Genomic DNA, 26,941 nt, shown 5'->3' with positions numbered 1-26,941 from the left:
GTGTACATCAATATCGTAAATATGTATTTGTTTCAGTGAATGAATGCATTATGTAAATGATAAATATATCTTTTTATCTGATATGATTGCGGTTTTCAATAATACTTCATTAAAATAATTATGTACATAATTAAAAACCTTACTTTCTCCCATAAATTCATCACTTTAGAATTGTATGTCTTAGAAAATTAATACACTTTTTTGGGGAAAGATCCAAATGCATAAATTCAGTGTACAACATGCCCCAAAGAGGACATGACAATTAGTCCTGTTCGATGAATTTGAAAATGAAGTTATTATTATGTATTTATGTTTTCGTGTGATGATTAGAGTAGCCTACCTATTACAGTTTCCATTCAGTTCCTATTTAGAAAGGGGTTTTCCTCATATGAAAATAATTTATAGAAGACATAGGCCTATATAATCCATGTAGCATTGTAAAAATAGTTGGTTCAGTTGATAAATGTTTATATTTTGAAATACACATATTTTCCATCCACAATGTTTTGTATTTCTTTAAAGATTAAACAAACCTATAATAAACACAATTTAAATTTTAAATGTTGATGAACTTAATTAAATAATATTAAATTTACATAAAATTAAAAGTATATATTAAATGGCAATTTGTTAAGTAACATAATATATACAGTGAAATGAGTCATTCATAAGTGGAAACTCACTGCTTTTCAAAAAATAAATTGTTGGCTATTATTTTAAATTTGTTTACGTCATACCAAACTACTAAAAGTTCTTTATTTTCGGACCAAATGAAGGTCAATTTTTCGTACAGAGAGTAGGCCTATACCAGTGGCAACAATCGTGTTAGATTAGGTATTTCCAGTACCTCTCAGGTGAAATCCGACTAACGTCTCACATCTAACAATATGTAATAGTTTCTGAGAATATTTTCCTTGAACTCTTTGACAGTAAATTGTATTTTAACAATCACATTGATTACATATACAATTATGCAATAAGAATATCCAATCTAAACTTGGAGCAACACAAGATAGTGTAGTTGTATTCTATGTTCGAGAAATGAGTATTTTTAAGATAAGTTAACAATTGCGAATTTTACTTCTCTTCAGGAGTGTATGACAAGTTTTTCTCTTTCTCAATAATCGTGATATAAAACCAAGCAAACATAGCCAAGAACAATGGCAATGTGCATTTTGACTAATTACTGGTACTTTAAGAATGAGGGTTAAACTTGTTTTCCTGATGAATGTCACTCATTTTAAAATTAAGTAGCAAAATATGAAAGGTGTATACATTTAAAATAGAATTTCGTTTTGTTTGAATATTTAATCTGTTACAAAATATGATAATGTAAAAATCTTAACAAAACTCCAACGAAAAAAAATGTGCAAATCTCAAGTTGTATGTTTATGGTACGGTACCTTAAAGAACCCTGTGTCCGAAGAGAGGACTATGGACAAAATTCATTCTTGCGTTAAAAATTAGAGATATTTTTTTCTTAGATGTGCATTCAGCATCGTGCCAACTCCAGATCACTGGAGTCCCATCATTTCTTCGTGTAATGAAGTATGTAGACAAGGGATACAAAACTGGCGAGAGAGGGGTGAAAGCATGGGGAAAGCGTTGATTCCCCGTCCACAGTCCACCGGCATTGAATGACGTATCTGTGGCCAGTACGCAATCACATAAGATAGACACTGAATATAAATCCCCTCCCCTACTAAGTCAATGACGCGGGGGTGGAAGGAAAGGGTGAGTGACGTATTCCGATGAGTGACGTAACGCCACAATTGTCACCCAGTTCTGCAAGCCTGATGTAGACCTTGAGATTATAATATAAAATAAATTATAAACGAAACAGATGAATTACATGCTTTTGTTAAAATACATAGATGTGCAAATAACACATGTTTGTGGTCTTTATTTTCATTGAATTTTGTTTAGAGTATAATATTACGATAGATGAAAGAAATTAAGTAATTAATTATTTAGAATGCATAACTTTTAACATCGAATTAATTAAAATGCTTGCAAAGCAATGATACAGTGAAATATATATGTGTGCGTGCGTAACAATGTATTGGGAATTGTGGAAATAAACGAGGGGGGTTTGAATTGGGTGTAACGTTTTAGATTGACTCATAAGAGAGATACGAATGAACTAGGCCTACATGGCGTTTTTTGCAACTTCAATACAAACCTACAACGTTTATTGTGGTGGTTTGATGTAAGAGCTGTTTTATCTTCTGGTACATAGCCTACGCAATAAGTCCGCCGCGGTAACTATGGATAGCATGTGCGCTTTCCAACCAAGTGCTCCGAGATTCGATTCCCGGAGTTGGGAATGGAAGAAATTTTATTTTCTGTCTACGAAACTAAATATTCTTCCGCAACCTTATGATTGTCCTGCGATTTCTCTGCAGTAACCTGCATCGTATTGATGCCATGAACAGGGAGGCTCATATTTGTGAAATGTCTGGTTTATAATCTGAATGAATCTTCCTTCCATACCCGCAGTTGTAACTCGGGCAAAAGGTGAGCTTAAGCAAAGAAAGATATATACACAATAAAGATTTGCTGGTGAATATAAATATCAATAGCTACTATTCGTTCTTAAATATCGAGTTTGCAGGTTCAAAAACAGTGAAAGACGATGGATTTTTAAGGGCGATAAAATTCCTTACCACTGCTTTCTTAAGGAACTAAGTAAAACAGAAGTCACTTGTCGAATAAAGAAAGCATGGATTGGCTTGGTTTTTGTTAACTATTGTCATTGATATAATAGAATTTGAAAATACGTCATCCTATTCAAAAGCACATGAGTTTGATACTAGAGACCATCGTCCTAACTTGAGCTAAAAGGCTTTAATTTCTCCACGGAGTTACTGGGAAATAAGTCACGATCTCGTCTTTTCGATATTCCTTACAAATCATTCTAACCCTCGTGCAACATAGAAAGAAAAATATCGACAGTAACACTTCACATTTCGAACAGGTTATTTCCTACCCTATGTAAACGTAATTCCAGTCGGAATCTGTCTCTCGAGCACCAGCAGTCTGGTTTTCCATACATGTGGCCCTGTTTTTTAGTCTTATTTAACGACGTTGTATCAACTACTAGATTAAGCGTCGATGGAATTGATGTTAGCAAGATGGTATTTGGTGAGATGAGGCCGAAGAGTCGCCGTAGATTACCTGACATTCGCCCTACAGTTGGGGGAAATCTCGGATAAACCTAACCAGGTAATCAGCCCAAACAACTCGGATCAGCAAGCGAACGCGTCTACCGCCTCAGCTACGCCAGTGGCCACGCCCGGGTTCAGCCCCCGGCCAGGTCGTGATGGAATTTGTGGTGGACAAAGCAGACATTGCAGAGATTTTTTCTCGGGGTACTCCCGTTTCCCTCAATAATTCCACCAACACTCTTCACCTTCCTCTTACTTCATTTATCAGTAGTTAAAATCAGGCTGACGTGAAGTCTCAGAGGGTTTCAGATTATGATATAGAAGGGCTTGCAGCTCCGGATCCTGGGGTTTATTACGTACTCGTTTGGAGATGGGACCTGGCTCTATCAGAGCTGAGTCAGGATGGCCCACCTTTCAGCATCGGTTTCACGATGCCACCTGTCGAAGTTGGACCTATTTAAGGGTGCATAATTGGCCAGTGTGAACTTAAGTGCAAAGGGCCATTCCAGATTCGACCCTCGAAAAGCCAAATCGATCCATATAACCTAGAACAGCGGTGACCAAAACTCGAACGGCAGTGATTATACGCGAGAGACAGTCTAAGAAGTAAGAACACGGGGGAGAGGTACACGGCATGAAAACTACAACCAGTGGTTGTTCGTGCACTACATTGAGTTCTACATCAACCCGCGAATAAAAATAGCAAACTTTGCTGTATCAGTAATGTCATTACTGTCATCAAGAACCAATAAAAAATATATACAAATTTTCTTGCTTTTTTTAAATATTCCTCATGAACATAATCAGAAATTTCCTGAATTCTCTTCTGGATATTTAGTCAAGAAATATGCAGTTTTCAAAATTAATTAACTTTCATTGGACAAATTATTTCAGCCACCTTGATCATTACGCTTTTATAAAACTCTCTTTCGTTGGAAGGCTTAAGAGAACGAGCTATTTCGTTTATTTATGTCATCTTTCTTTTCATGACGATGATTTATGGCTGATTTCAGTTCTTAGAGTTTAATAGCTCGTTTCATTACTACACGAGCACGTAATATTCAATCAGTTCCTCTATATTATTATTATTATTATTATTATTATTATTATTATTATTATTATTATTATTATTACTGCTGCTACTATTTATAAAGCTATCAGTATTACTTTATTATTATCATTATTATTAAATTAATAACTAGTAAATAACTGATAATTATCATCGAAATATTAAAAATTAAATTAAAATGGAGATATAGCGCAGTAATTATTTTATCCTTTTATGTTGCCTATATATATTCAGGCACGTATATAAGAATTACGGTAACACATGCTGATAAATAATAACAATAATAATAAAACCTGTTATGCCTGTGTATTCAGCGTAATGCCCTGTAATGTCGCTTCTATACACTACTACTAATTGAACCGTTGAGCAAAGCAACATATTACATTTTCTCCGACAGAACAGCGAATAAATTTCTCTTCCCATTCTGTACGAAACCTTCTGTTCGTGCTAGAGACAGAGGGTTTGTAGAGCGACATGGTACCGACACTGCTTACCTTCAGTACGTGAGCGAGACAGAGAGCAATGTAGGGGAAACTCCCCTTACCAGTATGAGTGTCTTTGATTACACGATGTAATCACGATACCCAGTTTGGTCACCGCTGGCCTAGACTGAAGTATATAAAGCATGGGTATTCTGTTTCCATTGAATATTCCATGACGGCATGGGTACAAGGAGTGTTGCATTCTTTTCTTACACGTTTTTTTTTTTACTGTTGTCGAGCCTTGGCCTTTTTGACCTGTTAAATTATTTCAACCTTAAGTAATTTTCCATGACGTAGTGTCAGTACGACGTCGAATCTAAACTTACAACACAAGATATTGTAGGCCTACATAGTTCTATTCATAAAAAAAACATCTATGTCAAGGTTAGATTCCAACGTATAGCTAGCATGAAATTAAATATTTGCATTTATGACTTGAACGTAAGTTCAATTGAATTGCTCGTAATTTTACATTCATTCTTATTATAGATATGTATCCTACTGATATTTCAACTGATTTTAAAAGCTTCATCATTAAGCAGACGGAAAGGATGTGTAACTGACGTACCGGTGTTATGAATAGGCCTAACTGCAAACTGTATTGATTTCCACTTGTGATAAAATGAATTGTTACCCTCTCGAACGTTGGGAACCTGATATCGAATCCAGGAGGCCTGGGTTTCAACTTCTGAAGTTGGCTAGCCTGGGTTTATTATTTTCCTGTCCTCCAGATTAATATTAATTTATTTTCAAATAGGCCATATCCATTTCTGTCTAAACCTCGCCTATCCTTAAATTTTAGAATCTACAGTTTTGGTCTTTGTTGAGTTCAGAAAGAAAATAACTTTCGGACATTTCCGCACAAAAAAATTCACAAATTTCCATTGCTATTGTGTGTATCTGATATGAATATATACACGCCACAACATGTTTATGAATTTATTGGATCGATAGATATTGTAAACTGTTGGATAAGTTAATATTGGCGCTGTTTATTTATGCATATACGATTAATATTATAACTATATATATACTAAATTAAATTACATTTGGCATTAATATCATGTATTTATGGATTATGTAGTCTAAGAACTTTACACATTTGTAAATTATCTGAACATATCATATCTTAAGTATTTATGTAAATTATACAATTGGTTAGTCTTTTATTACACGATGTTATGTAATATCTATGCCATCTTTTGAGGGTAGGGGTAAACCAGAGGAAGTTATATACTGTATACTAGCTAGCATGTGGTTGCTGTGTATTGATTATTTTATATACCTCTCCGTCCACAGTCTCCCTTATAAGGAAGTGTATATCTCTAGAGTCAAACCGAGAAAGAACCGTGAGCCTATTTAATGCTCTTTGAAACTTTTTAAAACTAAAATTGTAAAATGCCATAGGATACGTGCTATAATATTTATTTCATACTATGTAAAGCCTATCAGTTTAGACTATACTCACGTCTTTCGTTCACATGTAGGCCTACTCTAGCATAAACATTGTCTCAAAATATTTAAGGATTATATGTAGGCCTACTTCGTTTTTAATGTGACAACGGTTTTTATTTCGTGTTAGCATCCAGCTTGTTGTATTGTTTGTGTTTTTGATTTTTGAAGAATTTTAGATAATGGCCAAATAGCCATAGTAGCTAACGCGCCCTTTTTAAACATCACTAACTAACTTTAAGGATTATAAAAAAATGCCATATGTCATGAGGGCGGTTGCAACAATTATGAGGTTTTCAGGAAAGACAAAAAACGAAATTAAATTGATTGTGGACTACCCCGTTATGAACATGAAGAAAACTGTATACCATAAAAGCAGTTGTCCAAGTTATGTATCTAGGCGGCTGTCCATGAAAATAACATTATTGTGAATTCTGAAGTTGGAAGTCCACATTCGTCCTTAGTGCTCCAAGAATGACAATGACTTCCGACCTTGTACAAACAAATTCTCGTAAACTATTGGGAGTTGGATTACCAGCTTTCGTGATCTGGTAGAGAAAGAAGCCTTTTCTTATTAAGAATCATTACGAACCCGAAACTAGGAAAGTGGGCATTCGCCCTTAGTGAAATAAGGTACGGTATAACCACAGTCTAGTATATACCGTCACGAAGCTTGAGTTGTGAGGGTGTTAGGAACAATAAACTGTCCCGGTACTATTTCGCATTGTTTGTAATGAGGCGATAGTAGCGATCCTAGTGGTTAGCAACTATCTATGGATGCATATTTACTACGTATTGAGCTTCGTGACTGTATATACTAGACTGAGGTGTAATCCTTAGGAATCCACACCTGTGGAGTAACTGTCAGCGCGTCTGGCCGCGAAACCAGGTGGCCCGGGTTCGAATCCTGGTCGGGGCAAGTTACCTGGTTGAGGCTTTTTCCGGGGTTTTCCCTCAACCCAATACGAGCAAATGCTGGGTAACTTTCGGTGCTGGACTCCGGACTCATTTCACCTGCATTGTCACCTTCATTTCATTCAGACGCTAAATAACCTAGATGTTGGTACAGCGTCGTAAAATAACCCAATAAAATAAATAAATCCTTACAGGAAGCCCACTTGCCAATGCAATGGAAAGCATAACTAATACTGACTTAGCTGATATTTACTTAATATATGGAGCAACAGGAGAATCTGCAAAAGTAACAAGGGAACTCTAACGCCAAAGATTTCTAAATAGTGTGATTTCAGATAGAGGAATGTTCGTTATTAATATTATGCACCGAAGATCCCGGGATACAGGACCTCTTCGTTCTCGAAGTAGTAACGAACCTAAAAATGTGCTATTTTTTCATCCCTGCGTAAAATATAACTTCGAAGTTAAAAAAATTACCTAATGTGGTTCATATATTATCCCTTATTCTCACTAAAGATATCTGCAAGTATAGTCTTTACATCCTGTGGAGGATTCTGGCCTAGGGACGAGTGGGGTAGCTTGCTCTAAACCTGGGTACGCAACGAACCTTAGTGTAGTCAGCCGGTGTGGGTTTGGGAATGCGCCTAGCTTGAGGGTTAGCGCACTAGATCGTAACAGGTCGCAGTGTTGGATCATAGTGCCCCCTACCGAAAATTGCATTCCATTCATTCCTTAAACTCTATATATACAGGGTGTTAAAATGTATTCAGTATTTTGAGATGTGGTAGTATTCATCAAAACAAAACAAGAAACGACGACTAATAAACATGTGTCCTAAAGTCAATATCTACATAATTTCTTTTGTTAATTCATTTTATATTAAGAAATTAAAAATCTGAAAACAGCAGTTGCTAATTAAAAAGAAAAAGGAAGCTGAAAAACAGCAGTGACTCACTAGTGAAGTGAGTCGGACAGTTTATGGGCGTAGAGCTACTTTTGTCAGCGAGGGCGGTTCTGGGCGAAATTGGAGAAAAAATTGTTTTGAATTTGACTCGTTTATTGAATGAATCAATAATGAATGGTTTACAGCGTACAGAGCATGCTTACAGTCTGAAGACGGATTGGTTTATAGAGAAAGCTTACAGACTAGACATATAGACTGATATGGTGTTACAGAAGTGGGCGGTTGTGGATTATCGTGGTCGTTCTACATCCATAGAATCCACATAAGATCCCGTGTACCGCCGCTCCCTTGCGCGCTCTGTCTCTCTCCCATCTTGTATTTCACAGCGGTGGTATTGGGCTTGTTTGTTTCGTCTTGGGATGCCTTTTTCTTCTTTTATGTTTGTCTCCACTTTTGCATCCTCTCAAAGTTTGAATTTCGAGGCATTTTGAAAATTGACAAATTTTCACGACTGCTTTTTGAAAACTGAGGGTCCAATTTAGCCCGGATATATATATTCGTTTATTTACTCAATCTCACCATGCTCATCGATCGACACTTCAAACATCAGGATCGGTTTAGATCTCACGGAGTTATGTTCATAAACTGGCCGCCGGAACGCAGTTTTTGAGATATGTTTTCCCCACCCATGTCGCTGGCCTTTAGGGTTCAACTGATTTCTTGCGAATGTTTACAGTTACGGGATTCATTTGTCTACACGATAGTATACTTTTCGTTTCGCAGTGTTAGTTTGCTGAAAAGTTATAAGCGATTCTAATGAGATACTTTTTTTTTTTTTTGGATATCGTTATCGAGCGGTTAGTGGCTTACGGTGCTAAATAGTTCAGCGTGAAAAATATTGTAACCTATTTTCAGTTAATTACTATTATAATATATATACTTATGTGTCAGGAATGCTGAAAACTTGTAGGCCTATTTCCGTGAAAATCACAAATTCGATTTTTCTATGACTTGAGGCTTTCCCGGCGTTTGATGTAGAATAACTCTTCTCGGGTTCTCAGCCAGGTGAGTTGGAGATTAGCTTCCAAGCTTTCGACGGCTAGCTCTGCCATCTTCTTCAGGGACGAAGTGATGTGGGACCACGTATATACCGGCTAGATGTGGTCCCACATCACTTCGTCCCTGAAGAAGATGGCAGAGCTAGCCGTCGAAAGCTTGGAAGCTAATCTCCAACTCACCTGGCTGAGAACCCGAGAAGAGTTATTCTTCGATTTTTCTATATTTTGCAATATTGCAGTACATTTGCTTTAGACTATATTTCGTATAAAGAGAAAGTAAAAAAAAGGCATCCTCAATAAATATTTCATCGCTGATATATAAAATAATAATAATAATAATAATAATAATAATAATAATAATAATAATAATAATACTTACTGGCTTTTAAAGAATCTGGAGGTTCATTGCTGCCCTCACATAAGGCCGCCATTGGTCTCTGTCCTGAGCAAGATTAATCCAGTCTCTACCATCATATCCCACCTCTCTCAAATCCATTTTAATATTATCTTCCCATCTACGTCTCGGCCTCCCCAAAGGTCTTTTTCCCTCCAGCCTCCCAACTAACACTCTATATGCATTTCTGGATTCGTCAATACGTGCTACATCCCCTGCCCATCTCAAATGTCTGGATTTAATATTCCTAATTATGTCAGGTGAAGAATACAATGCGTGCAGTTCTGTGTTGTGTAACTTTCTCCATTCTCCTATAACTTCATCCCTCTAAGCCCCAAATATTTTCCTAAGCACCTTATTCTCAAACACCCTTAATCTATGTTTCTCTCTCAAAGTGAGAGTCCAAGTTTCACAACCATAAAGAACAACCGGTAATATAACTGTTTTATAAATTCTAACTTTCAGATTTTCTGACAGCAGACTGGATGACAAAAGCTTCTCAACCGAATAATAACAGGCATTTCCCCTGTTTATTCTGTGTTTAATTTCCTCCCGAGTATCATTTATATTTGTTACTGTTGCTCCCAGGTATTTGAATTTTTCCACCCCTTCAAAGGATAAATTTCCAATTTTTATATTTCTATTTCGCACAATATTCTGGTCATGAGACATAATCATATACTTTGTCTTTTCGGGATTTACTTCCAATACTTCCAAACCTATCTCTAATAATAATAATAATAATAATAATAATAATAATAATAATAATAATAATAATAATAATATCATCATCATCATCATCATCATCATCCAAGATTAGGCTCTACAGTCTGTTTCGGTTACAAAACATTATTCATCCCATTTTTTGTTTGAGCCCTTCAGAGTAAGTTTTCCCCTTCCGGTTTAAAGCGAAGAAGAATTTTTGGTAGTCCTTCCTCTGCCAATCATATATGAAATATAAAAAGTAAAATATTCATTCTGTCAATAGTGATTCATGTTATAACACTTTAATATATATAAAATAGGCCTGTAGGTCTAATAAAAATTAAAAATTTCACAATGTTAAAGTGTTAAAATGGTAACATAACGGTACAGTTCGTTCACTTTCCTTGAGTGCCCAAAAAAGACTTTGCCGGTTGATCCTCTCCCGTCGCCTATTAATTTGTTGTCATAAGTAAATTCTTTCCTTAATGCGATAGAATCTTGTTTTCGCCTATTAACAATCAATTATAACCTCGTTTACAAGAACTGACGACTTTCCATCATCTTTACATGGAGGGAGAGTTGCCACATCTATGTATGCAGAAACGTAGCCGTCACTGAGCGGTCGAAAATCGCTAGGAATGTGGCAATTGTGCAGCATATGAATGTGGGTGGTCAGAATTGTTTGTGCAGGAAGTCGTGAATCTGTTGAGTTGCCGTTCAAAGAAATCACAGAAATCACGAGGAAACTGAACAGACTCTATCTTGAATTTTCCATACGGCCGTTTGGAATTTGTATTCTCCGTCGTTAGCAGTCTACTCAGTAAACAATTCCTAAATGGCCGTTCAGTAAATTCAAAGTATATTACATTTTAAATATTTTGACAATGTAAAGTTTTAAAGTTATAGGCCTTTTATATTTTATGAAATATTAAGCCGAAGAATGATATACAACCTTAGATACAGAAAAAGACAAATCTCCTACAACATGAATTTGTCTAAGTCCATTTCGGGCAGCACCTAGTTTACACGACTAGGGAAATACTGTTTATTTTGCACTTAATTCACCCCTTGAATATACTTTTGTTATAAATTATTTATGACACTTGCTCTATGAATAGACAAAAATGTAACAAACAAAAGAAAGGAAAAACAGGACGGAGTCTTGCATAAGAAATTCGTTCAGGTGTAAATCTAAGCTCTCACGAAATATACCGAAGTCTTCCGAAATGGACTTCGCGTATGACAGCCAGTCATTTTTTTTTTTTGTATAAAATCATAGGCTACATATTCGTTACTAGAAATGAAGAATATTTAAACGTACTTCTTTGTTTTTGTTTCAGGATCAAATTCCTCGCAAAGATCCTCACCCTGCCATATCTGTAACTGAAGGAAACCCATTACCAAGCGTGAAAACTAATATGGCAGGGCAGCAAGCAGCCACATTTGATTTCTGGCACAGGTATAGTTTCAAATCAGATGCTTCATACTTCACCAATTATTTATACTACATCTGGAATGGATGATAGGCCTATAGGTTAGGAATGAAGAGTGGATCATTATCAAGAACCCACTGTGCTTAGATACCATCGGTATAATATCGATATGTTATCGATTTCGATATATCTATATCTTTACCTGTCAATATAATTAAGATACATTTAAGTCACAACTAAGTATGTATGGCTTTATGAAAGACGCATTGAGAAAATTGATCAAAATGCTAACAAAACTGAACTTTTATTAGAAAATGTTCAACTCCATAGTATGAATGCTGCTAGATCACGATCTGTTATTGCTAAGAACAGTATTGTAAGCTAATCATTTTGCTTCAGGTTTCCTCAGCTGTTTCACGGGTACGATATTCCTGAAGGAGTAGCAGCCAATCAACCGGTAGTTGCTAGAGAATGTTCGAAGAAAGAGATCTGCAACATCAGCTGCGATTCGCCAGGAATCAGTATGTTGGCAGCAAGTCGTAGTGATGATATGACGTTTTATATCGGTCAGAGCCTGGTTCACAAGTATACTAGAAACAAAACACCGCCTTCTTCACGCAACAGACCCTTTAGCTGTGAGACCTGTGGGAAAAGATTTACTTTACGAGGCAGTCTGAAGACTCATGAGAAACTGCACTCATTTCGACAGTCGTACCACTGTGAAGTGTGTGGGAAGACGTTCAAGGTGGAGGGGGGCTTAAAGGCCCATTCAGTGTTGCATACGAATCACAGACCTTTCATGTGTGTTGTGTGTGGCAAAGGCTTCACTTTGAAGGGCAGCTTGAAGACGCATCTGGCACTGCACTCTGTTCATCGAGCGACGTACCCCTGCGACATTTGTGGTAAGACTTATAAAGGTAAGACCAGCTTTGAGTCACACAAGGCACAGCATCTGGGTCATCCGCTGCACCAATGCGATGTCTGTGGCAAGAACTTCACTCTCAAAGGCAGTTTGAAGTTGCATTCGATGTTGCATTCTGGTCTCAAGCCATACAGTTGCCAGGCCTGTGGGATGGGCTTTGCAATACGCAGCCATCTTACACGGCATTTCCGTATGCATAATGCTCGATGAACTTTATCAGGAATGTAATTACAGTAATTGAGTAGCAATAATTTTATTTTTACTTTCTCATTATACATAGGCCTAGTATGATATCGCTGCAGAAAGTCGATCTACAGACTGTCAGGGAAATTGACTCTTTTAGAATATTTCTGACTTTAGTATTGTTCGTATTACCTTTACATTGTGATAAGATTTATGATAAAGGCCAGAGACAAAAATATGAGACATTTAAAATAAATATTTCTCAGGAAAATTTTATAATTGTTATAAAATTATTTTACTGTAATACTTCTATGATTTTAGTAACGATATTGTCTCAGAAGTGAATCAAGGATGTCGATCATCTTTGACATTTACGCCATTAAACGTTTACGAGAAATAGAAATTAAGAAATCACTCAAATATTATATTTTGGAAATAATAAATACTACGTAATATGTTAACACTGGTCAGTTTGCGGATGACCAGGGCTTATGAACACAAAATGAAGATCTCATGTGAGAAAGAATCATGAAACAAAAGGAAATTCAATTATTTTTATTATAAGATCTCTTCAAACAAACGCAAAGTCATGGCTTTGAAATAAAACACGAAAAGAGCAAGATAAAGATACAGAAGTGCATAATACAGAACCAAGATGTTTTTTACGTTTATAAAATAAACGATCTGACAATAATGGACGAAAATATATGTAACGACGAAATATTTTACAGAAATATATCATAAAAGACGCAGTAATACTAATATTTCACAGTAATACGAGTATGAAAGTCGCTTTATTGTATGACAGTGCGACATTTATGTTGTGAGAAGTTAAAAAAGAGAATTAAAGCATAAGAAATAAAGTCTTAGGATTTGTAAGTGCGGTATTTTGAGAGTCTATGTCCGGAGTACAAATATACCAACAACTTACTTACTCTTACTTACGGCTTTTAAGAAACCCGCAGGTTCATTGCCGCCCTCACATAAGCCCGCCATCGGTCCCTATCCTGTGCAAATTAATCCATTCTCTACCATCATATCCCACCTCCCTCAAATCCATTTAATATTATCCTCCCATCTACGTCTCGGCCTCCCCAAAGGTTTTATTCCCTCCGGATATAGGCTACCTATCAACTAACAATAATAAAATAAATAAATTGTACTTACATGTCAAGAGGGTGGATTATGAATCTAGCGTAACAAGTTACATCAACAAGCAAGGAGATAGGGTGAAAGAGGGCTAAGAGGAAGATGGCGATGTCAAATTTAATAATGTTCCTTGGCCCTGGAATGAGATAACCCAATCCTTGATTTCGTGGAAGAATAAGACACACTCAAAAAGTTAATTTTTGACATGCTAATTGTCCGCCTGTCTCAAGCTTTTCTTCCAAATTCACTCAATATATATGTCTAGCAGTACTATACTTTTACTTTATAAAATAACACTCAGCGGTTGTTTCTTTTCTTTAAAGAATAAATAATGCCAAGCAAATAAGTTTAACTTATGTTTTTTAGAGAAACAATTTTAAGATAACAGAGTTTCTCTTATGTTCTAATTCGTGGTAAGTTGATCTGTCCCTTTCACTTTTCCAGTTCTATTTAGCAGGGATATGAGGGAGGAAGGATAGGGCTTAATAAGACAGAAGACACGATGCGACATTTATTTGATCTTCAGTGTGGACTCTACAATAAAGTTGTAAATACGAAGACATCTGAAAAGAAATAGTCTGGAATAATTTGTTTTGTACAGGATAAAAGTTGAGAATTTCCCGAATTACGCGTGTTCGCCTTACATCCCCTGCTGCACCAGTAATGCCAACTACAGAAAATAAATAGCCTATATTAAGTAGCGTACATACGAAATATTAGCTCACAGACGCCCTCCGCGATAGAAGAGATAGATAATCTGAACTACCGAAGCAAATAAATTTGCGCCCCTTTCTGGATAATTGATTGGTCACAGTTTCCCGAAGAAGTGCATCATATACACCCCAACACTTGGTGCTTAACTCCAGTCACGGGATCCACGAAATGAAGGGTGTAGTTCACTTCAGGAATTAAATTCTCCCATTTAAGCGCTCCAGTAATATGTGTAAATTGTTGCTGGGGGGCTCAGCATGCCTCTCTGAGTGATATTGACCAAATTATTACCATATGAGCTATCAAAATTCCAGATCATGAATATCTGTTGCACTTGCGTAGTGCTGTGAGAGGCATCTGCACAAGGTATCATTCATTTTTGATACAGGGAGTGGTAGAGAAAAACAGACAGACAGAGAAGGTACTGAAAACCTCTCATAAGTATTTTTTTTACTTTGAAAAATGTTTTTTTTTTTTTTTTTTTTTTCCCCCGTAGTCTTTGAATTATGAAACAAATTAGGGTAAGGTTGCCTATATCGCATCACTTTAGCATTTATAATTTTTATTGAACAATACAGTTTTTATTTTCTGCATTCATTTACAGAGATACATTCCTAGAACATTTATCTTTGATGTAAAAACGAATCCTTGAATTTGATTTAATATTTTTTAATTAAAATGACATTTTCGAAACACATGTCAGTGGTGCCATTTAGGGAACTAGTTTCCTAAATAGCACCTGCAGTTTCTTAAATCGCACCTATTTATCTGCAGGGAACAGGATGAAGGAAAGCTTTTAATATTGAACATATTGAACAGTATTTGAATGTGTCATGTAATAAATGCAAATTACAAGTTTATTGAAATTAATGAAAGAGAGTAACGCATCTTCAGATGAAATTGAAAAAATAGAGCGTAAATTACGTAACATCTAAACTTTCTGAATGCGTGTTTTATTGTTATACATTTGCCATGTGCTTCACCAGGCAGTTCAGACTGTAAACTGCGTCACCTTTTCTCCACGATTATCTCGAAGCCACCTAAGAACTGCTTCATGATATAGCTGTCTGAAATGATTTGAAGATAGAAACATCTAAAGGCTGGGCCTATGAGTATTATGACGAGGAAGCTGAAACAGGAGCATACCATTTTCCCGAGATAATCTAGCTTCTAAATTTTTGTAATGGGTCGTATAGGTGGACATACAGGAGCAGCACTTTTTCTATGGCAGGTTTGAGTGGCAAATAAAATGTTTGAGCTATTCCACAAATAGTTCACTGTTGATGTAACCTGACTCAGAGCAAACAAATAACGATCCTGGAGGAGCACCAGCTGATAATGTAGGATGCGCTGTTTGACGTTTAAAAATTATCACAGGTGGCACAAAATACCTGGTGCGCTTGTACAACACACACTTGTTGTATTAACGCCCTTTTCACCACTTGATATTGCACCCACCTGATGCATTCCTAGTTCAGTTAAAATTTTTGGAGCCTTCTTTTGTACGGTTAGAATTGCTACAATTGCTCATATCGCACCGGTGCGAATTAGGCACCTACAAAGTGGTGCGAATTGAGAAACTACACCATAAGTTATTATTTCCTTCATTCTAGCCTATAATCACCACATGTTCGAAAATCCTACTAAGTTAAATGTTCTTTAATACCTCTTTAAACGAATAACATCTTAAGATTATGGATTCCTTTGCATACAAATCCGTTATTTAGTTACAAAATGTTAGCTAAATATATATCCACTTGAGCGATTATATTAGATACACTATCACCACGTTGCTATCACAAAGAAGTGACAGAAATCAAGTGACATGGTGGAAGTTCATATGGTAGATTGTAACAATACCACTAGATGCCACACTGCTATAGTAATTTGTTTTAAACTAGCAGTGGTGCGATTTAGGAAGCGGTGCGATTTATGCTACTCTACCCTACAGGAATCGAATAACCACATTTCAATACACACCCTACTACAAAAGAAAACTGATAAATATAAAAGTGTCTTTCCTGAGAAGGAATTTGATGCATGTGTTAAGCTTTCCTAATGTTTGAGAAAGACATTTCAGTTCTAAATATAACTGTTTTAAAATTTGCGAATTATTCCTCCTTCTCTAGATTTGTTGAAGGTAGCCCTAATATAGTTGTATAGTTTAATAATACAGCGCAGTTAGTAGCATTCCGGGCTGTCAAAGCATGGCTCCTTAACTGTGAGGGTTCAGGCATAATCGCGGAGTGAATTGACACAGTGTTGCAGGGCCACTCAATTCAGTTTGGTTTAGTGTTTATTCATAAGTTGACGTTAAAAGTATATTCACTATCATCGTGTCACCGGCGTAGCTCTGTCGGCTAAGGCGCTTGCCTGCTGATCCGGAGTTGCGCTCAAGCGCGGGTTCGATTCCTGCTTGGGCTGATTACCTGGTTGGGTGTTTTCCGAGGTTTTCCCCAAACTTAAGGCAAATGTCAGGTAATCTTTGGCGAATCCTCGGCCTCATCTCGCCAAATATCATCTCACTATCACCAACGCTAAAATAACCTCGTAGTTGATACAGCGTCATTAAATAACCTAATAAATAAATAACTATCGTGTGCAGTTCGGAGGCTCCTTTAAACACTCAATTAACAGATTTACGACTTCCTACACAAAGACCTCTGACCATTCCATCCCGTTCCCCAATTCTCATGCTCACAGTTTCCACAGTCAATGATTTCCTCTTGTTAACTGACGGGATTCTTGGAATTTGGAAAATATATGGCAACTCTCCCTCCACGTGGATGTGAAGGTAGCCTGTCAATTTTTCTAAACGATGGTTGTGATTGGTTACTAACAAACGAAGACAAGATTTCCGTCACATTAAGGAAGGGATTTATTTATGACAACCAATTAGTAGGGAGCAGTAGGAGGTCTGTCGGCAAAGTCATTTCTGTGAAACTGCACTCCATGGTATAAAATGAATTATACTCAGTTCTGAGTTAAAGTTGTTATCAATGTTATCATTGTGTGTAAGTTATATTGTTTATTATTAGTTATGTCACAATATAAATATAGTCTAGGACGAAAGCTTGTATGTGCAACACGTATGTAAAAAGAGCCTAATAAGGAAAACTGACGCATTGTGTTCTTTACCGGGATTAGAGCAAATAATAGACCGGGAAAACCCAACGCGCCAACCGTCAAAGAGTAACCTCCTGGCTCGGTAAAAGTGCTGGTAACTTAGGTTTGACTCGCTCCGTACATAAAGTTCTCATATTGGCCTAATCCTTTTCTTTTCTACATTTATTAATTTCAATTTAACTATACACTATATTAATTCATGAATCATTGAAAGTGCCAGGTCTTCTGCAGGAACACGCTTCGTACAACCTGTCTTTTTTTGAAATTGTAGCATGCTTATCTAAAGTCTACATAATAATAATTTACTTACTCCAATCAGCTATATTCAAATATGTTTCTCGAAAACTACTTGATATCGATAGAAATTATCGATTATTTTAAGTCAATAAAACATATCGTCGACTAATAATGAAAACCTCGTATCTCAAGTTTTCAAAAAATATTTTTTTTTGGCTTAATCGGAAGATTATCTCTTAACTCATCCGTAAAAAGTGTAAAAACAACTGCTTCTGTTTCTGATTAAAAAGTTAAATTTGATCAATTATGTTTAAAAAATATAAAAATGAAGTCTAAAGACAGTTTTTTGTTCCTCCTGTAAAGTTCGGTTTTCGTGACATACGAGGTTTTCTTTCTCAGCTAGGGTTGCCAACTGTTTTTGAAGGAAATACGGGAGACTAAGCGACCTACAATATTTTACATAGAAAATTAACAAATTATGTAGCTTATATTAGTTAGTGGTACTGAAAAACCTATTCTACACTTAAGCAGTTAGGCTTAAATTAACACTATTTTGAGACTTTTTCATCGCGTAATAGTTTCAAACAAATTGTAAAAATTCCCTACATTAACAGTTGAAGTTGACTGTGATTTACAGTTCTGATTTGATTAGATGTGTTATTCTCCTGTTTCCAACATCGTTCACTTATACTGTTCATAAGAGAAACACTATCTGCATGAGCTTTGCTGCTTGGTATGCTTACAACACAACTCGCTAGTTTTTTTTCTAAATTTTTAACTTTAACATTGTTTGATTTTAAACTAGTGTGTGCTTAAATGCGACAGGCTTATGTCATTAGATTTACTGGCATGTAAAAGAACTCCTGCGGGACAAAATTCCGGGACACCGGCGACGCTGATATAGGGCCTAACCTAGGCAGTTGCGAGCGTCGTTAGATAGTCTAAACCATAATTTAATGTAAAATTTATATTTTTACATTATTTATGTCTGTAACAGGGCAAAGCCCCAATTACAATAGACAGTACAATTATTTGCTTAAACACAAAATTGGAGATAACATGAAAAAAGAGATAAAAACAGATACAAATGCAAGGTACAAGTGTAAATACAAATGAAAAATACAAATGAAAAATGAAAAAAAGACAAATACATACTTCGTAAATAAAAGACACAGATACAGATACAAATGAAAAGTACAAAATAAAAAAGAATGAAGAATAGATAAATATAGATATCATAACCAAAAGATGTAAAATGTGTCTATAAATGACAAATTACAGAGTAATAAATTGATAGCAATACTATTTAAAATCAATTACCTTCAGTATAGTAATAAGAAAATGTTTATATTTCACGTAAGAAATTCTGAAATCTAGATCCCATGTTTTACATATTTAATTGAATTTTGAACACATTTTTAAAGCTGATGAATTTTTATGTGCTGAAGTGTTTGGTTTTATAATATAACAACTGACGAGAAAAATACGGGAATCGGGAGATTGTTAAAAATTAGTGCTAAATATGGAAGATCCCGGGAAATAGGGAGGGTTGGCAACCCTATTCTCAGCCTACGATAACATGGTAGACGCGCGCTACTTGGGACAATCCGCAGCTATCACCAATAAAACTTCATGTAAAATAGATTTTAATTAGTTATTATGCGAAGTGTATAATGAGAAAGTACGTATAACTTACATGTCATCGTTTATAATTTAATGTGAAGCAACGTAGAAGTGACAGATGCCTTCTTAGTTTGTATAAAAACTGTTACTAACTTGAACTCAAGAGTCAGTATACCATTAACATATCAGGGAAAGAAACTGCACAATATAATACAGTATATGTCATAGTGAAATGTATAGTAGGAGAAAATATGACAAATAATGATTTGTTTGTCTCCATTTAGCTTCCGAGATTTCAAATTGATGCTGACCTGCAAGAACTAAGCTTTAAGTTTACTGGAAGATGCCAGCAGTGGACTCCTCTCCTTTCCAATCACTCCAAAATGTAAAAGCTTATGAGTTCTACTAATTATATCAGTTGTGTTCATTATTCCTGCTTAAAATTATCAAGCCGGTCCTGAAATTAACTAATTGAAACGGAAGTGTATATTTTAATGTTATTTTGTAGAAAAAAATGTAAAGTATGGCAGAAATAGAAAAATTGTATCAATTTGTTTTAGTTTTGCAGAAACAAAGAATGCGTGTAATGTAATTAATTACAGTGTATTCATTATTTTTAAATGTGACTTTTATTCCTCAAACTTTCCTCTAAGCATTAATACAACTTACTTACTTACAAATGGCTTTTAAGGAACCCGAAGGTTCATTGCCGCCCTCACATAAGCCCGCCAGCGGTCCCTATCCTGTGCAAGATTAATCCAGTCTCTTTCATCATACCCCACCTCCCTCAAATCCATTTTAATATTATCCTCCCATCTACGTCTCGGTCTCCCTAAAGGTCTTTTTCCCTCCGGTCTCCCAACTAACACTCTATATGCATTTCTGGATTCGCCCATACGTGCTACATGCCCTGCCCATCTCAAACGTCTCGATTTTATGTTCCTAATTATGTCAGGTGAAGAATACAATGCGTGCAGTTCTGTGTTGTGTAACTTTCTCCATTCTCCTGTAACTTCATTCCTCTTAGCCGCAAATATTTTCCTAAGCACCTTATTCTCAAACACCCTGAACCTATGTTCCTCTCTCAGAGTGAGAGTCCAAGTTTCACAACCATACAGAAGAACCGGTAATATCCTCTAAGCATTAATTCTGCGACTAATTTACGACTATTACATCCACTGTAATTTGTAAGAATTATTCAAGAAATTGGAGGGCACTCCAAACGTAATATAAGCTTGTCATTTTTTTCAAATAAGATTTCATTTTGCACCTTTCTATACGTATAATATAGGAAACATGGACTCTATCGTAATGTACAGGGTGGAAGGTGACCGATACACCAAAATTTAAGAGGTGATTCTACATGTTAAATAATATAACAAGACTTTTATTCACTTTTCCTTCGATGAAGCACCGCTACGCAGGAAAAAAAATAGTCTTCGCCCAACGTTTACAGCGCTCTATTGCGGCAACGGCCCAAGAGAAATAGCTGATTACCAGGGAAAGGATTTATATGTAAATACATATTTACTTATAAAGCTAATATAATTTATATTTTGCATTATCTTTATGTTTCACAATGTGTAGGGTTGAAAAATCCTACTTTTATTTTCCATATTTTTCCATATTTTAGAGTTTAGTACATATTTTCGTTAATTTCCATATAGTTTCCATATTTCATATAAAACAGTCCATATTATATTAGGTTTAACAATAAAACAAAACAAAATTCCATTAACTTTTAAAAATACATTTCAACAATAGAGATTTAAACACATGTTCAGTAATCCCTTTAACATCAGAGTTATTTGAAAATTAGCAGTCCTATCAACAATGGGAAAGTAAGTTACAAAACTGTATTAATTTAATTTAAAATTTTTAACAGACTTCAGTTGTGCAGCTCAACAGTTAAATGCCAGTCAGAGTACACATAGGTTCAGTTTTGTAAATCATACTATAAAGACGGTAAATATGCCAAAAGTACGTCATTCAGTCAATTTAAAATCAAAACTAACAAGTTACATTTCAGAATTTAAAGAAGATGGTTTATCAACTGACAATAAAATATTATTTTGTAATTTGTGTCAGTGTGCAGTATCATCTACACAAAAGTTCCTGGTGCAACAACACATTACAACTAGTAAACATCAGGCCAACAAACAACTAAATTCCAAGCAGAGACAATTGTTTTTAACACAACCAACAACATCGAATGTAAGATCTGAGTTTAACATCGACCTGTGCCGTTCTCTCATCTCTGCTGATATTCCTCTCTACAAACTAAAGAATAAGGTCTTCAGGGAATTCCTTGAAAAATATACTCAACATACAATCCCGGATGAGTCAACACTTAGGAAGACGTATGCTCCATCCATCTACGATGAGACAATACAGAAGATAAGAGATGAAATTAAAGATAGTTCAATTTGGGTTTCCATTGATGAGACTCCCGACAAAGAAGGTAGACTTGTTGGTAATGTAGTTATCGGTTTGTTAAGTGAACAATATTCTGAACGAATTCTTTTACATTGTGATGTTCTAGAAAAGTGCAATAACAAAACTATAGTTAAACTGTTCAACGAAGCTATGGGTATCCTGTGGCCAAAGGGTATTATGTACGATAATGTGTTATTCTTTATTAGCGATGCTGCCCCTTATATGGTCAAAGCTGGACAAGCATTATCTGTTGTATATCCTAAATTGACTCATTTTACTTGTGTGGCGCATGCATTTCATCGTGTGGCAGAAGTGGTCAGAGACAATTTCCCTAAAGTAGATTTGTTGATTTCATCAGTGAAAAAAGTATTTCTCAAAGCTCCCAGTAGAGTTAACGTGTTGAAAGAAATGTACCCTGAAATTCCATTGCCACCAAAGCCAATTTTAACTAGATGGGGTACATGGCTAGAAGCAGTTGAATATTATGCCGAACATATAGACTCTATTAACAATGTTCTCCTTGCATTGGACTCTGAAGATGCAGTCTCAATTGATACTGCGAAAACAGTTACCTGTGACATAAGTGTGAAGAATGACTTAGCTCACATTCAGCATACATTTTCATGCATCATAAAAACGCTCAAAAGTCTCCAAAATAGGCACCTTTCACTATCTGAAAGTTTTGAAATTATAAATAGTACTGTGGAACAACTGAATCGTGGTAGAGGTAAAGTTGCAGATGCAGTAAGAGCTAAGGTGGACACTGTACTTTCAAAAAACCCTGGATATGAAGAACTACAAAAGGTTGTTGCTGTGATGAGTGGTGAATCAACAGTGAAGATTAACTTGGACTTATCCCCAGCAGACATTGTGAAATTGAATTATGTACCAGTTACTTCTTGTGACGTCGAACGCTCTTTTAGTCAGTATAAATCTATCCTCAGAGACAATAGAAGAAGATTCACTTTTCAGCACTTGAAAGAAATGTTTGTAACCTATTGTTATGGTAACAGACAATAAAAATTGTGTTTTGTTGAAACTACATTGGAAGATAAGGTACGTCCATTATATTTTTTGTTTAGTTTGATTAAAATGTACCAATATTTAACGTACATAGTCATTTTTTTATAATTTTAAGTCCATATTTAATTCCATATTTTGGTAAAAATCCATATTTAATTCCATATTTTGGTAAAAATAACTACATATATATTTACATATTTCATATATTTTTAGTCCATATAAATCCGTTCCCTGCTGATTACTATACATACAGATAGATAAAAATAATCTGAATAGTGTGTTGAGTCTTTTTTTTTTTTTTTTTTGCAAATTAAACCGTTTAGCAGTCAATTTAAATTAAATAATTGCGAAAATCGTTCAAATAAATCTTGCAACAATTTCGAGGGAAAAATTGTTCCGGAGCCGGGCATCGAACCCGGGACCTTTAGTTTAACGTACCAACGCTCTACCAACTGAGCTACCCGGGAACTCTACCCGACACCGATCCAATTTTTCCCTCTATATCCACAGACCTCAAAGTGGGCTGACAACCGTCAAGCAACCAACTTCGAGTGCACACTAACTCCGTGTGACTTAAATTGTGGTTTTCTGTTAACGAACAGTGACGTGTATTATGCAAATCAAGATTTCAGGTATAACTCCCTGTAAAGTTGATTTGAATAATTTCGAGGGAATAATTGTTCCGGAGCCGGGCATCGAACCCGGGACCTTTAGTTTAACGTACCAACGCTCTACCAACTGAGCTACCCGGGAACTCTACCCGACACCGATCCAATTTTTCCCTCTATATCCACAGACCTCAAAGTGGGCTGTCAACCGTCAAGCAACCAACTTCGAGTGCACACTAACTCCGTGTGACTTAAATTGTGGTTTTCTGTTAACGAACAGTGACGTGTATTATGCAAATCAAGATTTCAGGTATAACTCCCTGTAAAGTTGATTTGAATAATTTCGAGGGAATAATTGTTCCGGAGCCGGGCATCGAACCCGGGACCTTTGGTTTAACGTACTAACGCTCTACCAACTGAGCTACCCGGGAACTCTACCTCAGGTCTTTGGATCGGTGTCGGGTAGAGTTCCCGGGTAGCTCAGTTGGTAGAGCGTTGGTACGTTAAACCAAAGGTCCCGGGTTCGATGCCCGACTCCGGAACAATTTTTCCTTCGAAATTATTCAAATCAACTTTACAGGGAGTTATACCTGAAATCTTGATTTGCAAATCTTGCAACGTAGCGCAGTGTCGCGTGAGTACAGCAGAGGGGGAGGGGAAGGTAAGGAATGGGTGGACGCGCTGCTAGATTTATTGCAGCAGCCGTGATGTTGCCAAATGTTTCATAGAAAAATAACGATTTCCTCCAAAACTGTGAATGTTAAAAAACTTATTTAGATTTTTCAAACCTCTCCTCATGATATATTACCAGCGTTTACCTTCCACTCTATATATAAGAAACATGCATGTTTATTCCAAGTAGATTATAGGTTCTAATTAAGAGGTTGTTGTTGTTGTTGTTTAGTCAACTCTTCGAAGACTGGTTGGAACCTCATAAGTGACACCAATAACGCATTACTCTTGAGGCAACTAAACCAGGAGATAATGAAGTGGGGGTGGCTAGTTCCTTTCCTCCCTTGCATTCATCGCGTACTAGTAATATATTCCACTAATCAGACTTCAGATGTATACAAACAATTGTTCTTCCTCTGACACATATCGTTAAGTGTTGACCTGCTTGGCGAGCTGGTATAGCGCTGGCCTTCTATTCCTAAGGTTGCGGGCTCGATCCCGGGCCAGGTCGATAGCATTTTAAGTGTGCTTAAATGCGACAGGCTCATGTCAGTAGATTTACTGGCATGTAAAAGAACTCCTGCGGGACAAAATTCCGGCACATCCGGCGACGCTGATATAATCTCTGCAGTTGCGACCGTCGTTAAATAAAACGTAAATAAAAATATCGCTAAGTGAGATATACTGCCTGGTAATATACCGTGTGTAAGCGATATAAACTGTCAAAATTATATAGACAGTGCATATCGGTCTACTGAACAAAATGTCTAGTGACATTTAATAATTTCTTATAATTTAATTTTTAATTTTAAAATATCATGTTTTTAAGATTGATAGTAGTCTGTTATTTAGGTTATTTACATTTCAACTGAACGTGAATTCCATTGTCAATGACGTTGCGCCCAAAACATACCAATACACAAAAGAGTAACAAACGACTGCTTCAGCATACTTATCGGGCAAAGTAAATAATGGCTGTCTATTCTCATATTCAAAAAAAAAAAAAAAAAAAAAAAAAAAACCTAACTCACAAAAACATTTTTTTTTGGGGGGGGGGAACCTTGACAGTTACAGAACAACGTTATTTGACTTTTTTGTTTAGTTCTTTATGCTCTACCACCGGTATTTTTTTGGCAGTTTATATCGTTTACACCCTGTATATACAAGCCAAGCAGGACGTCAATCAGAGGTAAGTGGGGATTAAGAGCTTTATTTAATATATATATATATATTGATGTACCGAAGTACATATGATATTTCCATGCAGATATTCTGCGTCATCACATGATGAAAGAGTGATGGAGCTTTATTTAATGAAAATATCTCTGTATAGTAAATAATAATGTAGTTTGCATCTTCCTGTGAATAAATTAAAAGAGAATATGACATCGCAGCACACATCAGCTCTCTGCAGATTCACCCAACTAGAACCTACTTTCATTTGGTCTTGGTTCTGGCCATTCACGCTATGTTTGCTGTATTTGATTTTTTTATTATCCAAGTATACAAACCAAATCGGTGACTGATAAATAAGGAGCGGATTTTTATGTAATTAAATATTCTTTTTGCGTGTGATAAAACACAATTAACAAAGTTAAACATTCCGAACAAGAAGTTTTAAGTTTAAAACCCGAATTTTATTTCACATAAAAACACATATTTTCACAAAAAAATTATGTAAATACATATTTTCAGGAAATGTATTATAAATACATAAATCTTGGAGATTTTTTACTTAAATAATTTTTTACAAGAACTTTTAAATATTTTAAAACTATATCAGTTATATCTCTCAGAAGTACGTTATCTTTTTTAAGAATTCTTGGTTGCTTCGTGTTTCTAAGCGCTGTGTGGTGTATCCGTGATCCATTTTTGCAATAGTATCGCCTCAAGTTCTGAGAACTGCTAGGCAGCATATCAGTGTTATTATTAGAGAATAAATTAACATGGACAAGGAGGAGAGATCTTGCAACACATAATTAGGAATGTTTATTGTTGCTGAAGATGATTTCATTCCACGCTTTGTTTGTAAAACAACAGATAAGAGCTCGGATATGAACATTATTTAATTTAAAAACAAATCTCTCGCCTATCACTCATGTCTATCAAGTAAGGCAATATATCTTGTTGTGATTGCCTGTTATCGGGCTTCGTCAATCGATATCCTTCAAGATATACTGAAAGATGGTTATTTAAAAAACGATTTCGCTTTCCTATTAGCAAATCTACAGTATGCTTTTTGTGTGACACCGTAAAAAACTCGAAACATAAAAAAATCTGTTGCCTGAAACAGGGAGGTGCGTGCCATGGAAATTAAACTAGACTCGGTACCAGGTTCAGAAGTACAAATACTAAGGGACAAATTCCAGAATGTGTTTGGGAAAAACAGTGGATATAAAAAAATGTGTAAAGTTGCTCAAGTATTAGAGGGTGTGCCTGTAGGTGAAATTGACGGTGTTTGTGTTTGTGACATTCCTCACTTTAAATATGCACGCCTGACGTCCTGTGATGTGGAAAGATCGTTTTCACAGTATAAGTCGTTGTTCAGAGATAATCGGCGTGTATTTGTGATGGAGAATTTGGAGATGACCTTTGTTGTTCACTGCAATTCTCGGCCAACTACTAGCACTCAAGTGTGGTTGGTGAGTACCTAGTATTTTTTTTCAAGCTAA

At 35.9% G+C, this 26,941-nt stretch overlaps 1 protein-coding gene across 2 annotated transcripts in view; it reads left to right on the top strand.

The window, feature by feature from the left end:
* The window catches only part of LOC138704463 (gastrula zinc finger protein XlCGF7.1-like), a 41,017-nt gene extending 20,876 nt beyond the window's left edge, over window positions 1-20,141 (top strand). Inside the window, exons 2-4 of one of the 2 annotated variants that reach the window (XM_069832368.1) lie at window positions 11,487-11,605; window positions 11,979-12,496; window positions 19,815-20,141. In XM_069832368.1, coding sequence (XP_069688469.1) covers window positions 11,487-11,605; window positions 11,979-12,496; window positions 19,815-19,834 — 657 coding nt within the window. In that variant the 3' untranslated portion in view covers window positions 19,835-20,141. Of the gene's footprint in view, window positions 1-11,486; window positions 11,606-11,978; window positions 14,966-19,814 lie in introns of those variants that run through there. The other variant, XM_069832367.1, reaches the window with a different exon arrangement.
* Window positions 20,142-26,941: the final 6,800 nt, after the last annotated feature.

The sequence above is a fragment of the Periplaneta americana genome, chromosome 8, assembly GCF_040183065.1.
Source record: "Periplaneta americana isolate PAMFEO1 chromosome 8, P.americana_PAMFEO1_priV1, whole genome shotgun sequence".
Taxonomy (NCBI): Eukaryota; Metazoa; Arthropoda; class Insecta; order Blattodea; family Blattidae; genus Periplaneta; species Periplaneta americana.
The sequence above is the reverse complement of the archived record's forward strand: the minus strand, read 5'-3'. Positions and strand labels throughout refer to the sequence as shown.